At 38.5% G+C, this 16,067-nt stretch overlaps 1 protein-coding gene across 1 annotated transcript in view; it reads right to left on the reverse strand.

Moving 5' to 3' along the window:
- PolZ1 (DNA polymerase zeta catalytic subunit) overlaps positions 1–16,067 on the reverse strand; it is a 28,158-nt gene continuing 12,091 nt past the window's right edge. Inside the window, exons 10-18 of the mRNA XM_073988853.1 lie at positions 10,766–14,147; positions 7,559–8,041; positions 7,158–7,492; positions 6,885–7,103; positions 6,258–6,828; positions 1,101–1,214; positions 848–1,038; positions 553–780; positions 1–489 (exon numbers count right to left, since the gene is read on the reverse strand). Of these exons, the coding sequence (XP_073844954.1) occupies positions 93–489; positions 553–780; positions 848–1,038; positions 1,101–1,214; positions 6,258–6,828; positions 6,885–7,103; positions 7,158–7,492; positions 7,559–8,041; positions 10,766–14,147 (5,920 nt within the window). The 3' untranslated portion in view covers positions 1–92. The remainder of the gene's footprint in view (positions 490–552; positions 781–847; positions 1,039–1,100; positions 1,215–6,257; positions 6,829–6,884; positions 7,104–7,157; positions 7,493–7,558; positions 8,042–10,765; positions 14,148–16,067) is intronic.

Raw genomic sequence — 16,067 nt, forward strand, 5'->3', positions numbered from 1 at the left:
TTATATTTTTGTACCTGCAAAAATATATTTCACATAAAATAGTTACAAACAATTATTTAACATAATTTTCAAAATTCATGCAAAACTTAACATTAAAATTTCTCTTCAATTAAATTACGAAAATGTACAATTTGTTGTAAATCACGACGTTTAACTTCTAGAACATACAAAACGGGGCAGTCCAAAGAACTGCATTTCAAATCACCAATCCTTCCACAACATGCCTGACAAATGTGTTGTGTGGTCAAATAGGCTCTTTCGATTTTGGACATTTTTGTCTGTAATATAACCATTGAACGCGTGGGATTACCGCAGCAAGCATCACAAATACCCTGTTTAGTTTGACGACCACAATCCACCATGCAATTAGTGGATGAGAAAAATTGTGAAATTGTACTTTTCTTTGATTTGCTATTGCCACAGGAAATGACTTCATTGGCCGTCGACAAGGCTGGTGTCATGAGGATTTTTCGCGGTAAGTTGGTGAACCTTTCGTGGAAGAATATTTAAATTAGTTTGGGGTTTTAGGACTCTTGTAAACACATGACCTACCATTCATTAACATCAGCCCCAATTAAAAGTAAACAACGATTCAATGGCGGTATTATGGCCTTGGTTATATAATAGATGGCATTAATTTTAAGACCCTCGTCGGCCAATACCTCATGGGGATGACGTATTAAACGTATCAACGGCACACCCGGTGGTCCATTGGTTATTATGAAAGGCACACGTTCACCACGCCGTGGTATGCGACGTGGATCTGTTTGTAGCCATTTTCTGTTTGAAAGAAACACACAGAATTGAAATGGGAAATGTTGTCCATTAACAAAATGATGATCTTTACCTTGTTAATTCCAGTGCTGGTACACAGGCATTGGCCTTATAACCATTCATGCCTCTAAATTCCTTGGCAAATATTAAATCTTGTAGATTGGCCCGACCCGATAGAAGTTTGGTAAATTGCCTACACACATACTGCTTTACTTGGCTGACGTCTGCCGTTTCGAAAAGTATGCGCAGGACCTTTTCCAACATCTACAGTTTGAAAGAATAAAATTATATTTAAGATATTAAAAATCCCAGTTCTTCCAACTTACCTTAGCAACCATGGGACAACCATCTCGACGCACCGTCTCAATGCCTTTTGCCTCATAAACTGGTTCTTCTTGATCAGGGGTTTCATACATATATCCGACATATCGTTTTTTGGTCTAAATTAAAAAAGAAAAAAAACAGACCCAGAAGGTAATATACAGATCAAATAAAGTGACCTGAGGAAAACGGCAGTTTGGTCAGACTATTGGCTGGTTTCTCTAAGACGATTCAATTCAAATTCGTCCGATTTACTAACAAGCTTCGAGACTTCAGCTTGTCTGTAAAGACTGCCTTTTTCTTGTCTAAAAAGAATAAAACACTGCACTTCTATAAAGACTTCCTTCGGTTCGTCTATGAAGACTCCCTTTGGCTCGCCTATTAAGATTCCCTTTGACACGTCTATAAAGGCTGCATTCGGCTCATCTATAAAGACTCCCTTACGATCGTCTATAAAGACTCTCTTCCACTCGTTAATAAAAAAACTTCCTAGCTCATCTATAGACTTGCTTCGGCACCCTTTCTTCCAGAAAGGGTCTCATGAAGCACCCTTTCTTCTAGAAAGGGTCTCATGAAGCACCCTTTCTTCTAGAAAGGGTCTCATGAAGCACCCTTTCTTCTAGAAAAGAACCCTTTCTTCTAGAAAGGGTCTCATGAAGCACCCTTTCTTCTAGAAAGGGTCTCATGAAGCACCCTTTCTTCTAGAAAGGGTCTCATGAAGCACCCTTTCTTCTAGAAAGGGTCTCATGAAGCACCCTTTCTTCTAGAAAGGGTCTCATGAAGCACCCTTTCTTCTAGAAAGGGTCTCATGAAGCACCCTTTCTTTTAGAAAGGGTCTTAAGAAGCTCCCTTTCTTCTAGAAAGGGTCTTAAGAAGCTCCCTTTCTTCTAGAAAGGGTCTTAAGAAGCACCCTTTCTTCTAGAAAGGGTCTTAAGAAGCACCCTTTCTTCTAGAAAGGGTCTTAAGAAGTACCCTTTCTTCTAGAATGGGTCTTAAGAAACACCCTTTCTTCTATAAAGGGTCTTAAGAAACACCCTTTCTTCTATAAAGGGTCTTAAGAAACACCCTTTCTTCTAGAAAGGGTCTTAAGAAGCACCCTTTCTTCTAGAAAGGGTCTTAAGAAGCACCCTTTCTTCTAGAAAGGGTCTTAAGAAGCACCCTTTCTTCTAGAAAGGGTCTTAAGAGGCACCCTTTCCTCTAGAAAGGGTCTTAAGAGGCACCCTTTCTTCTAGAAAGGGTCTTAAGAAGCACCCTTTCTTCTAGAAAGGGTCTTAAGAAGCACCCTTTCTTCTAGAAAGGGTCTTAAGAAGCACCCTTTCCTCTAGAAAGGGTCTTAAGAGGCACCCTTTCTTCTAGAAAGGGTCTTAAGAAGCACCCTTTCCTCTAGAAAGGGTCTTAAGAGGCACCCTTTCTTCTAGAAAGAGTCTTAAGAAGCACCCTTTCTTCTAGAAAGGGTCTTATGAAGCACCCTTTCTTTTAGAAAGGGTCTTATGAAGCACCCTTTCTTTTAGAAAGGGTCTTATGAAGCACCCTTTCTTCTAGAAAGGGTCTTATGAAGCACACTTTCTTCTAGAAAGGGTCTTAAGAAGCACCCTTTCTTCTAGAAAGGGTCTTATGAAGCACCCTTTCTTTTAGAAAGGGTCTTATGAAGCACCCTTTCTTCTAGAAAGAGTCTTAAGAAGCACCCTTTCTTCTAGAAAGGGTCTTAAGAAGCACCCTTTCTTCTAGAAAGGGTCTTAAGAAGCGCCCTTTCTTCTAGAAAGGGTCTTAAGAAGCACCCTTTCTTCTAGAAAGGGTCTTATGAAGCACACTTTCTTCTAGAAAGGGTCTTAAGAAGCACCCTTTCTTCTAGAAAGAGTCTTATGAAGCACCCTTTCTTTTAGAAAGGGTCTTATGAAGCACCCTTTCTTCTAGAAAGAGTCTTAAGAAGCACCCTTTCTTCTAGAAAGGGTCTTAAGAAGCACCCTTTCTTCTAGAAAGGGTCTTAAGAAGCGCCCTTTCTTCTAGAAAGGGTCTTAAGAAGCACCCTTTCTTCTAGAAAGGGTCTTAAGAAGCACCCTTTCTTCTAGAAAGGGTCTTAAGAAGCACCCTTTCCTCTAGAAAGGGTCTTAAGAGGCACCCTTTCTTCTAGAAAGGGTCTTAAGAAGCACCCTTTCCTCTAGAAAGGGTCTTAAGAGGCACCCTTTCTTCTAGAAAGGGTCTTAAGAAGCACCCTTTCTTCTAGAAAGGGTCTTAAGAAGCACCCTTTCTTCTAGAAAGGGTCTTAAGAAGCACCCTTTCTTCTAGAAAGGGTCTTAAGAAGCACCCTTTCTTCTAGAAAGGGTCTTAAGAAGCACCCTTTCTTCTAGAAAGGGTCTTAAGAGGCACCCTTTCCTCTAGAAAGGGTCTTAAGAGGCACCCTTTCTTCTAGAAAGGGTCTTAAGAAGCACCCTTTCTTCTAGAAAGGGTCTTAAGAAGCACCCTTTCTTCTAGAAAGGGTCTTAAGAAGCACCCTTTCCTCTAGAAAGGGTCTTAAGAGGCACCCTTTCTTCTAGAAAGGGTCTTAAGAAGCACCCTTTCCTCTAGAAAGGGTCTTAAGAGGCACCCTTTCTTCTAGAAAGGGTCTTAAGAAGCACCCTTTCTTCTAGAAAGGGTCTTATGAAGCACCCTTTCTTTTAGAAAGGGTCTTATGAAGCACCCTTTCTTCTAGAAAGGGTCTTATGAAGCACACTTTCTTCTAGAAAGGGTCTTAAGAAGCACCCTTTCTTCTAGAAAGGGTCTTATGAAGCACCCTTTCTTTTAGAAAGGGTCTTATGAAGCACCCTTTCTTCTAGAAAGAGTCTTAAGAAGCACCCTTTCTTCTAGAAAGGGTCTTAAGAAGCACCCTTTCTTCTAGAAAGGGTCTTAAGAAGCGCCCTTTCTTCTAGAAAGGGTCTTAAGAAGCACCCTTTCTTCTAGAAAGGGTCTTATGAAGTAAACACGTGCAATGGTATAACTGTTTATATCAACAAAACAGATATATCATATACATAACAGATATAATATGATATAAATGTGGGAATGGGTGTAACAGTTATGATATTGTTTGGGTTGTGTATACTCACAATAACATAACTGTTAGAAACAGTTCTGTGTTGTATATGAACGAGTGAGAACTTTATTTGTTTTTTCGTTCTCAAGTATCTGTTGTACAACAGATATTTTTCAAATACTACAGATACCAACAGATACTACAGGCTTGTGTGAATAACTTCTAAGGAAAATTTCATAAAAAATAACATTTTTAAACATTTTTATTATTTAGGGGATAAATAAATATTAAAGACATGAACTGTTATAACTGAACGCATCAAGTCGAATGTTTTTCTGGGTTCAGTGAGTGGAATGTACGAGGGCTACTAGAAAAGTTTCCGACCTAATAATGAAAACGCGAATATTTATCAAAAATAGTTTTATTATATTTCAAATATTTATTGCAAATAGTTTTGTTATATTGAAGCTGTTTTGTGGTTATTTCAAAACTAGGTTTAAAACACCTTTAAACCAATTTACTTCCCGCAGGGAAGTGTTAGCTTGTTACATTTTTAAATTGGTGTGTTACTGATTAAAAAGAGAGGGAGATAGAGAGAGAGAGTAACATATTTGCTTTCCTATGGTTAGTTTAAACAAATACTTACATATTATATGTGCCTACAACATCCCGGAAGGGAGAAGGCATACTTCTTCCATATCAATGAGTGCACAGCGATTCATTTTGGCACAATGATATGGGACTTACTTTTATCGCCTAGTCCGAACGGAGTATCTTACGACACAACTTGTAAATAAGTTTCAAGTCCGAGCCCGAACGGAGTATCTTACGACACAACTTGTAAATAAGTTTTCATGGCTGAAATACTCAGGCCACCACCGCCGAAAATGTTGTTGTTCTGGTCGGGGATTGACCTTAAGAGAATAATACCTTCAAAAGCCCTTAAAACGACGCGTCACTTTGTAAGGTAGGGGTTGTTCCAATCTGAATGGACCTACAATACATTTACCGAAGTATTATCCACCTACATACTTCGGACATTAAAGTCATTTCCACAGAAGTACCGTCATGGGGCGATATCGGTGTAGAAGCAGGCTGATAAAGAACATATACACTTTATATGATCTTAAATTATTATTTCGAGGAGTTACAAACAGAATGACAAACATAATATACCCTCCATAACAAATTAAACGATTTTGTTATTCCTAATGGTTTTCATAATGCAGAATTTGTTATTGGTCCATGGAATGATTCTGAAGAAATTGATTGATTTGGTTTGTAGTACTCGGTCCAGTAGCACCATGTCTAACCAGATTTTGTATCCTGACTTTCGGGTCAAATAAGTTATAGGTGCTTTATATGTGCATATCATTATTATGTGACTTTTAGGAACGCTATATCTTATAGAGAATTTTACGGTCGTTGTCTTTTGCTTTAGTCACTTTTTGGTAAGGCTCACAGTTTTTGACATATATAATAAAAAATCCCAAAAATATGACCTATGACCATGAATAAGTTTCTTTGCACGCATGGGATCAACAGAGATTTTTAGGACCTCATTTGTAATGACAAATCCTACATTTCCACCAAAATTCAGCTCTGTGGGAATTTTTCTATTTCAATTCCTATTTTGTTTGAGCTACATACAATAAATACTTATTGTATCACACCAATATCCATTTATATCAGTTTGTACAAACCAGATATAAACAAATATGTTCCTTTTTTCTGCCTATACCAACTCATATCATACCTGTTTGAAAAAGTATCAGTATCAACTTGTAACTGAAACTACATTCTACATATCCATACTCACTCAATGTTGAAAAATGTCGGAACTGATATATTCAGTTGTATCCATGCAGGTGTTTATTATGAAGCACCCTTTCTTCTAGAAAGGGTCTTATGAAGCACCCTTTCTTTTAGAAAGGGTCTTATGAAGCACCCTTTCTTCTAGAAAGGGTCTTAAGAAGCACCCTTCGTTCCAGAAAGGATCTTAAGAAGCACCAATCTTCTAGAAAGGGTATTAAGAAGCACACTTTCTTCTAGAAAGGGTCTCCGGCTCGTATATAAAGACAACTTTTGGCTCGTCTATATCTCGTTTGAAAAGACTCTCTTCTGTCGATTTGATTTCAAAATCCCGTCTTACCTGCAGTATACATGGTTGATAGACCTTCTCCAGTTTCAATTTAACCGGATGAGGATTCTGTTTTGTAACCACATCGGCAATTTCTTCACCAATACGAAAAGCTTCCTCACGATTACGTCCCGGAACTAAAACAAACAAAGAATCGGTATCACCATAGACGACCTTAACATTCCATTTCTCATTGGCTTCAACAGTTTTAATTGCTCTCTCTAGTGTTTCTCGTCCTTTGGCCACCACTGAATCACCCACTTCAACACAGGGCATACGACCACTAAAATTTGCTGCCGTATAACCATAGGTAACATTGGCCATTAATTTCAAACCCAATTGACGTGAATGTAGGATGCGTTGTAAAGCTGAATTCGATTTGTGTAACTTCATTGACTGTTTCACCATTTGACGGGTATCTAAAATTTCTGTCAACATTCGCGGTAGAATACCTTCACGTACTGAAGATTTAACAAAGACCACACCGCAGGGAGAAATTGTAATAAGATCTCGATCTACCAATTTTCGCAGCATTGTGGGAGAGACACGTAACTGAGAGGCTCCAAACTCAAATGGTGTTGATCTGAAAAAATGGAGGAATTATAGATTGCTAACATATGGCATATTGAATCGTCTTACATTCCCAAATGTTCCACACGTCCCAGACATGTGGAAAAACAATAATTATAACCAATTATCATGCTTGGATATAAACTTTGAAAATCCAAAACAATTAAGGGATCAGCATAGAAACGCGATTGAGGCTCTAAAATTAGGGGCAAATACTCGGGTGCCCTCATGTGGGCTCTTTGTTGGACACTTGGTGAAGCGGGTACCAGGTTTCTGGGTTTGGCTATTCTAAAAGATATATAAAGTTTTATATCCCAGCTTTAAAGGAATCTAAAATCCTACCTTAACATCATACTCTCCACCCGAAACTGAGAACCTCTCGATAATACCTCATAGAATTGGATGCCAATTAATTTGGCCATTTCACTGGTGCGTCCAATTAAATCCAACTGATCCAACAAAGCCAATGTCCCCCTTACTCGCTCCAAATAATATTCCAAAACAATCCAGCGGGAGCCAGGTGAAAAATACCATTCGGTCAGTGTGCGATAACTATGGCAGGGGCATCGTTTGTGCATTATGTGATACATGACATTTTCAAAGGTATAAGAAGTCAAGGCTATCTCGGAGCGCATCAGACGCCAAACATCCAATAAAATGCGGCCACAAAGTTTCATCTGTAGCCACAAAGAAAAAAGTAGTATATTATTAAAGTTAGCAAATCAAGTGAACAGCTTACTTACCTCCACATCCAAATCAGTAAATGAATCACGATCTTCATCCACAAATTCCCTTGTCTTTTGCGTTGGAACTCTTGATAAAAGCGGTGCAATATTTAAACATAAATATTTTGCTCGATCAATAATATAACCCCAGGAAGACATTTCAATTTCATAGCCAGCATAAATATCAGGATCCCAGCGCTGAACTAAACCCAATAGAGCCTCCAATGCCTCAACCTCCGTATTTACAATTGTCGCATGAATATCTTTATCCAAGCCGTGAATGTGACCCTCCTTAGGCGTCTTATCACGTGGATCATGTACCATAATGTAACCACAGGATTTTCTTGGTAACTTCTTATCGCTATCATTTTCATGATCACTGGGAATACTATTTTCAATGCCATAAAATATACAACGAATCTCATCGATTTGTGGATTAGGAAAGAGGTCATCACGTGTGGCCACAAATAACTCCAGTGTAACAATGGTAAGATAATTGAACTGAAATGGTAGGAATAGTTAAAATTAGAAACTAACATGATACCTTTCTTAATTGGCGTTTATAAGAAAGCGCTAATGGACAACCAGAATAGAATTTGTAGACGAACAGGAGAATTCTTTAGAGACGAGGAGAAGGGTGTCCTTATACACAAGCGGAATGCAGTTTTTTTTTTTTTTGATGAGCAGAAGGGGTCTTTACATCTGAACTTTTCTAGAAGAAAGAGTGCTTCGTATGACCTTTTCTATAAGAAAAAGTGCTTTGTATGACCTTATCTATAAGATAGGGTGCTCCGTATGAACCTCTCTAGAAGAATGTGTGCTTCGAAAGACCCTTCCTAGAAGAAATCCTGCTTCGTAAGACCTTTTTTAGAAGGCTGCTTCGTAAGACCCTTTCTAAAAGAAAGAGTGCTTCGTAAGACCCTTCCTAGAAGAGAGGGTGCTTGATAAGACCCTTCCTAGAAGAGAGGGTGCTTGGTAAAACCCTTCCTAGAAGAAATGGTGCTTCATAAGACCCTTCCTAGAAGAAAGGGTGCTTCCTAAGACCCTTCCTAGAATAAAGGGGCTTCCTAAGACTCTTCCTAGAAGAAAGGGTGCTTTGTAAGACCCTTCCTAGAAGAAAGGGCGCTTCTTAAGACTCTTTCTAGAAAAAAGGATGCTTCGTAAGACCCTTCCTAGAAGAAAGGGTGCTTCGTAAGGCCCTTCCTAGAAGAAAGGGTGCTTCGTAAGACCATTCCTAGAAGAAAGGGTGCTTCCTAAGACCTTCCTAGAAGAAAGGGTGCTTCCTAAGACCCTTCCTAGAAGAAAGGGTGCTTCTTAAGACCCTTTCTAGAAAAAAGGGTGTTTCGTAAGACCCTTCCTAGAAGAAAGGGTGCTTCCTAAGACACTTCCTAGAAGAAATGGTGCTTCGTAAGACCCTCCCTAGAAGAAAGGGTGCTTTGTAAGACCCTTCCTAGAAGAAAGGGCGCTTCTTAAGACCCTTCCTAGAAGAAAGGGTGCTTTGTAAGACCCTTCCTAGAAGAAAGGGCGCTTCTTAAGACTCTTTCTAGAAAAAAGGCTGCTTCGTAAGACCCTTCCTAGAAGAAAGGGTGCTTCATTAGACCCTTCCTAGAAGAAAGGGTGCTTCTTAAGACCCTTTCTAGAAAAAAGGGTGTTTCGTAAGACCCTTCCTAGAAGAAAGGGTGCTTCCTAAGACACTTCCTAGAAGAAATGGTGCTTCGTAAGACCCTCCCTAGAAGAAAGGGTGCTTTGTAAGACCCTTCCTAGAAAGAAAAGGCGCTTCTTAAGACCCTTCCTAGAAGAAAGGGTGCTTTGTAAGACCCTTCCTAGAAGAAAGGGCGCTTCTTAAGACTCTTTCTAGAAAAAAGGCTGCTTCGTAAGACCCTTCCTAGAAGAGAGGGTGCTTGGTAAGACCCTTCCTAGAAGAAATGGTGCTTCATAAGACCCTTCCTAGAAGAAAGGGTGCTTTGTAAGACCCTTCCTAGAAGAAAGGGCGCTTCTTAAGACTCTTTCTAGAAAAAAGGCTGCTTCGTAAGACCCTTCCTAGAAGAAAGGGTGCTTCATAAGGCCCTTCCTAGAAGAAAGGGTGCTTCGTAAGACCATTCCTAGAAGAAAGGGTGCTTCCTAAGACCCTTCCTAGAAGAAAGGGTGCTTCCTAAGACCCTTCCTAGAAGAAAGGGTGCTTCTTAAGACCCTTTCTAGAAAAAAGGGTGTTTCGTAAGACCCTTCCTAGAAGAAAGGGTGCTTCCTAAGACACTTCCTAGAAGAAATGGTGCTTCGTAAGACCCTCCCTAGAAGAAAGGGTGCTTTGTAAGACCCTTCCTAGAAGAAAGGTTGCTTCCTAAGACCCTTTCTAGAAGAAAGGGTGCTTCTTAAGACCATTTCTAGAAAAAAGGGTGCTTCTTAAGACCATTTCTAGAAAAAAGGGTGCTTCCTAAGACACTTCCTAGATGAAAGGGTGCTTCCTAAGACCCTTTGCTTTGTAAGACCCTTCCTAGAAGAATGGGCGCTTCTTAAGACTCTTTCTAGAAAAAAGGCTGCTTCGTAAGACCCTTCCTAGAAGAAAGGGTGCTTCGTAAGACCATTTGTAGAAGAAAGTCTACTTCTTAGACCCTTTTTAGAAGAAACGCTGCTTAGTAAGACCCTTTTTAGAAGAAACGGTGATTCGTAAGACCCTTTTTAGAAGAGAGGGTGCTTCTTACGACTCTTTCTAGAAAAAAGGCTGCTTCGTAAGACCCTTCCTAAGAAGAAAGGGTGCTTTGTAAGACCCTTCCCAGAAGAAAGGGTGCTTTGTAAGACTCTTCCCAGAAGAAAGGGTACTTCTTAAGACCCTTCCTAGAAGAAAGGGTGCTTCCTAAGACCCTTCCTAGAAGAAACAGTGCTTCCTAAGACCTTTCCTAGAAAAAAGGCTGCTTCTTAAGACTCTTTCTAAAAAAAGGGTGCTTTGTAAGACCATTCCTAGAAGAAATGGTGCTTCCTAAGACCCTTCCCAGAAGAAAGGATGCTTTGTAAGACCCTTCCTAAAATAGAGGGTGCTTCGTAGCTATATTTCGGAAACTTCTTCGTTATCTTCAACTCAACAAGTAGTAGCCATAAAAACTCTCTGATCTTCAAACCTATCCAGGATTAACACAATAAACCAAAGGTCTCTTAGTGAATCAGTCACTTTACTTAGAGATGGCTGCACATCCTTAAAGATAAAGCTAGTCTACAAGTTCCTTCACTTACCTCAATATCTGCCTTGGCTTGTTGTAGATTTTCCAAGGCCACCTTAAAACCATAGCTACTGTTGAAAGTTGTATCATCACAGTGACCGCTGTGGGCGCCACCAACAGTAGTTACATCATGGCCTTCTAATTGACGCATAAATGAAGATCTCTCCATCTCGGCCAAAGCCGTTTGACTTGATATACTTGACTCACTAGTTTGTGAAGAATGCGGTAGAATACTTTCATCTGCTGATTTGGGAATAACTTCTTCCATTTTCTTTGAATTTTCTTGACTAGATATTGAATTATGTTTCTCCAAAGCTTCCTGCATTGCTTTATTCAACGAAACTCTTCGTAGCACACGTCTATTGTGCCGTCTTCTTGTTAGCGGATTAAGACGTTCTAAGGGGATTTTTTCCAGCTTTGTGGTAACCGGAGTAAAACTTTTATTGATTTTTTCTTTTAATTGGGAAGTTTCTTTAGTTGCAGGAGTGCTAGGAGTTAGAGGGGTTAGGGTTAGACTCATCGAAGAACAATCTAAGCTATTGTCACTATCATTGTCACCGCTACCATCGCCATCACCACCTGCATTCAGCATCATTGTTACCTTTTGACGTTTAACTTTTATTGGACTATCTTCTTCAGTTAGGTTTCGAGGTTTCTCCTCATCCTTAAGATTACCTTTTTGTTTCAATAACTCTCTGGCCTTGAGCCACAATTTCGCATCATGTCTAGAGGGGGCAGACATTAGTGGTTCTATGGCCACTTGTTTTTGAGTGGCAAAATATTCACGCACACGCTGGGCATTGCGGTATTTGTTTAACATTTCCGGTCCTCCCAAAAGAGCCAATTGCCGGCGCCTCCACGAATTAAGGCCTTTGATGTCATTACCCAAAATACTTTGAAATTCTTCCACATCATTGAGTTTGTTGCTATTTATTTGCAGAATTGTAAAACCAATCTCTTTGTGTTTGGTAACATCATCGGGATTACTGTAGAATGGCTGTTGAAATTCATATTTATGTAGTTTGAGTTTTTCACAACCTTTCAAGACTTCATCTCTTGTGGGTGGTAAATCGAGAGGAGTTAATGCGATTTTCGAATCCAACGAAAGAGAATCGTTATTATTCATGGATTCATAGGATGATGTTATAACAATGTTGTCCTCATAGGAACTGCCAGGCTGTTTGTTTTGTGTCAAAGAACTTGGACTTGAATTTTGGGTAAATAACGAAGGACTGTTCATGGAATGTTCATAATATTTCGACATTTTCTTATCTTTGTTGTGTTTGTGCACTGGTGGTGGACTTGGAGTTTCGGCAATTTCATCTTCTGAACTTTGAGAGCAAAATTCAATTGATGGAGACTTGGAATGTTTGGGAATGGCCGGTGGGGTTTTATCGGATTCTTCGGTTGCAATAGGTTTCCCCAAACTTTCACCCAAAGCAGATAATTTTAGTAGAACATTTAAAACATTTGCATTACCCGTAAATCCCAGTGGAGCTGTAAAGGAATCTGAAGATTTTCCTGAATCTTGAGATATTTGTTTTGAAGAATTTGAGGAATTTTCACAGATTTTATTTGAATTTCCAAAGGATTTTGCTTGGGTTTCTTCTTCAGTTAAAGCTCTGAGTGTGAATTGTTCATTTGAATTGGATTCCCTGGTTTCCTTTAAACTTGAATTATTACCTTTAATCTCATCTTCTAAATCCTTAGTATCGAGTTCAATGTTATTTTCTTTCAAATTGCCCATATTCTCCCCAATACTTTGATTGTTATCATCAACAATTAGGCTTCGTTCATCCTCCCATTCCTCATGGCACTCTATTATGTCTAAAAACGATGTTTCTCTTGATTCTACTCCATTCGTTTTAAAGGTTTCCTCTGAATCTTCACTGGTTTCGAATCTTAAATGTTCCATGGTACTTGAAGTGTCGTTATGTTTCTCATTATCCGTTGTAGAATGGCATTCTTCGCCTTGGTTTTCTTCTTCAGTGGTTTCCACAATGGAATATTGATTGTTGCTGCTTTCTTTGGAACATTTAGGAAGTTCTTGAGTAACGCCTTTACGACTTAAATGTTCCATGTCACTTGATGTTGCATTATCCTCTACTTTGTGAGGTCCAGCTTGAAGTCCTTCCGCCTGATTTTCTTTCTTGTGCGATTCCACGCCATCCTTTGCCAAGTGACCATTTTGATTATTATTTTCCTTTGAAGATAGCATATTTTCCTGATGTTCCACCCTTTTAAGTCGAACCCTGCAGTTTTTAAATAAACTTTTGGTATTAAATTTTTCAATGAGTTCTGGTGCATTATCGACTTTCTTCGATATTTCCATATGTTTTGTCTTCACTCCGTAATTTTCTATTTTTTCTTTTATGACCTCTTTGTTAAAATCGCCTTCTTCCTTTTCACCTCTGAAAGATGTGGTGGGCTGATGTGAAACTCTCTTCAAACGTACACGACAGTTTTTCCACACAAGTTTGTTAATGCCTTTATCCACTGGCACTACATGGCAATTTTGAACAATTTTGTCCTCTGAGTTCTTATTGGATTTTTCAGTATGGCCCATGTTTATTAGACATTCTTTTTGGTGTAATTGCTGTTTTTCCATAGAATTCGAATCGATTAATGGCTGATTTCTTGAAGACTGCCCTTTATTCTCTTTGGGAGAATTATTTTCAATTTTTGATGAATCAACTTCTTGCCCTTTAGAGATTTTTACATTCTGCCTTCTGTTTTCTCCCTTACTTAGACTTGTGTTTATCAAACCCACCTCATCACTAGTCTCGCAAATTTCATTGTTAGGACAAGCAAGTTTTCGTCTTTTAGCCGCACGTGATGTCGAAAGCAAACTTCGTCTTAAACGTTTTAAATTTGGAGTTTTACGAAATTGAAAAGAAGGATCTTCATCCTCGGACACAATAACTTCATCATCATCATCTCCCTTTTCTTTATCATCCTTCTGATCACACGCCACTAGTTCGCAATCTTCTTTGGTTTCAAACCTTGAATTTCTATTTTTAAGAAGTTTTAAATTTGGTGTTTTTCGAAACTGAAATGAAGGTTCCTCAACTTTTTCATCGGAAACTGTAATTTCATTCTCTTGCTGGATGTTATTGTGGGTTGAAGATGGAATATTATCTTCAAGTTGAAAAGTGTCACAACCAAAATTACTCATTTGATGTTGAGTTCTTGATTCATTTTCTGTGTGAGTTGTTATTGTATTCTCAACGTTGCCGACATTATTTTCACAATTTTCATGTATTTGTTCTGCATTTTCATTTCCCTCTACACTGTATACTCTGAGTAGTTTCTCATTAGTCCTGCGGGGTGTTAGATTGCATGTGACGTGGGTTTTATCCAAATTTACATTTCTTTTCGAACGTCTTCGATTGGTACTAAAAAGAAAAAAGAAATAGACCGAAGTTATTTAGGCCGTAGCATTTGATATATAGAGATAGGTATGGCAAATATGTTTGACCCAAGAAATGCAGATCGACACCTTCCAATTCAATTCAATTCAATTTATTTTCATAAATGGGAACCTAGCCCATAGGGCCAAGAGCGGTTCGAAAAGCTACAAAACATACACTACTCCAAAAGCTTAAATCTAACAATACATTAAATTTAATAGTCTTAAAAATCATTAACAGGATGTAATTAAGGAAAATATGAAGATCTGTTTAGTAATCAGCTAAGCAATATTAGAAATAAGGAACATAAACAATCATAACAAAAATTTGTACTAGTCGAAAAATTATTAATCTTCAAAATCACTCCGATTGAAATGTTCAAATAACTTCATTTTATAACGGATTAAGGAGCCACTGAATGTCTTAAGATCTTGCGGTAAACCATTGAACACACGGGCAACCCGTACCAAAAAGGATTTTTCCAAAAAAGGGGTCAAACGCGGTATATGAATTTGTTTATTCCTCTCCGATCTACTAAAAACAAATAACTCTAAAACAGAGGAAGGGGCTTGGATTTGTATCACCTTAAAGAAAAACAACATGCACCTAATATTCAGAAAAACATCAAACGAACTACCAAGAAATTCTTCTACATACGAAGAAATATGATCACGACGTTTAAGCACAAAAACATAGCGCATGACCCTATTAAACAATAGCTTAAGCTTACGCAAAACATAGCCACAACTTCCACCAACAACCTCAATACAATACAAAAAATGCGGCATTATCAATGCATGTACTACCTGTATCCTAATTTTCTTAGGTAGGACAATATCCAAACAGTACAACTTTCTTAAAATAAAGTTTACCTTGGAAACTAAACAATTAACATGCAGATCAAACTCCAAACCACTATCAAGCAACAAACCAAGACACTTCATCGAGCTTACAACATCTATAGACTCCCTATAGATGGAAACATTTATAGAACTCTCTTGGAAGTTGCCAAAAAACATAGCCTTAGTCTTACTAGTATTTATTGAGAGCCCATTGTTGGACAACCACGTGACTAACATATTAATATTAAAATCAATAGAAGACTGCAAAACATCCATAAAAACATATTCCCCTTTAAACAAAACCTGTATATCATTAGCAAAGGCAAATGACATACAATCTCTACTATTAATACAACCAAACAAATCATTAATATACATTATAAACAACAAAGGCCCAAGGACAGAACCTTGGGGCACACCACTACTCACAGGTAGCATACTCGAAACACAATTTTTACAACTCACATATTGCAACCTCCGGAACAAATACGAAAAGATAAGCTTACATGCTGAAGACGAAAAATTGAAAAAACGATGCAACTTCTTAATCAAAATGAAGTGATTAATTTTGTCAAAGGCCTTTTCAAGTTCCAAAGACAACAGAACACAACAACCACCCCCACCAACAGTCTTCCTCACATTGTCAGTCAATCCAACAAGGAGGGACGTTGTATTACGGTTACATCTAAATCCATACTGGCTATCATGCAACAGTGATAGCTCATTGATGTAACTCAGCATTTGATCTTTCAATATATGCTCAACCATCTTTGAGATTATCGGCATAATTGATATAGGTCTATAATCCCGAGAATCATTACTTTTCCGTATAGGCACTATTTTAGAAATTTTCCAACCTGCGGGGAACGTAGACACAGTTAACATCGTATTAACAATATACACCAAATGACGTCCAATTAAAGGGAACACAAGTCTCAGAAATTTAAGCTGAAAACCATAATAACCAACTGCTTTAGATTTAATCTTATAAAACGCATTTACAATTTCAGCCAAATCAACAGCACGAAACGAAAAACCATCATAAACACTATCAGGAATACAA

The sequence above is a fragment of the Musca autumnalis genome, unplaced genomic scaffold (genome assembly GCF_047663935.1).
Source record: "Musca autumnalis isolate F117 unplaced genomic scaffold, ASM4766393v1 scaffold_5, whole genome shotgun sequence".
NCBI lineage: Eukaryota > Metazoa > Arthropoda > Insecta > Diptera > Muscidae > Musca > Musca autumnalis.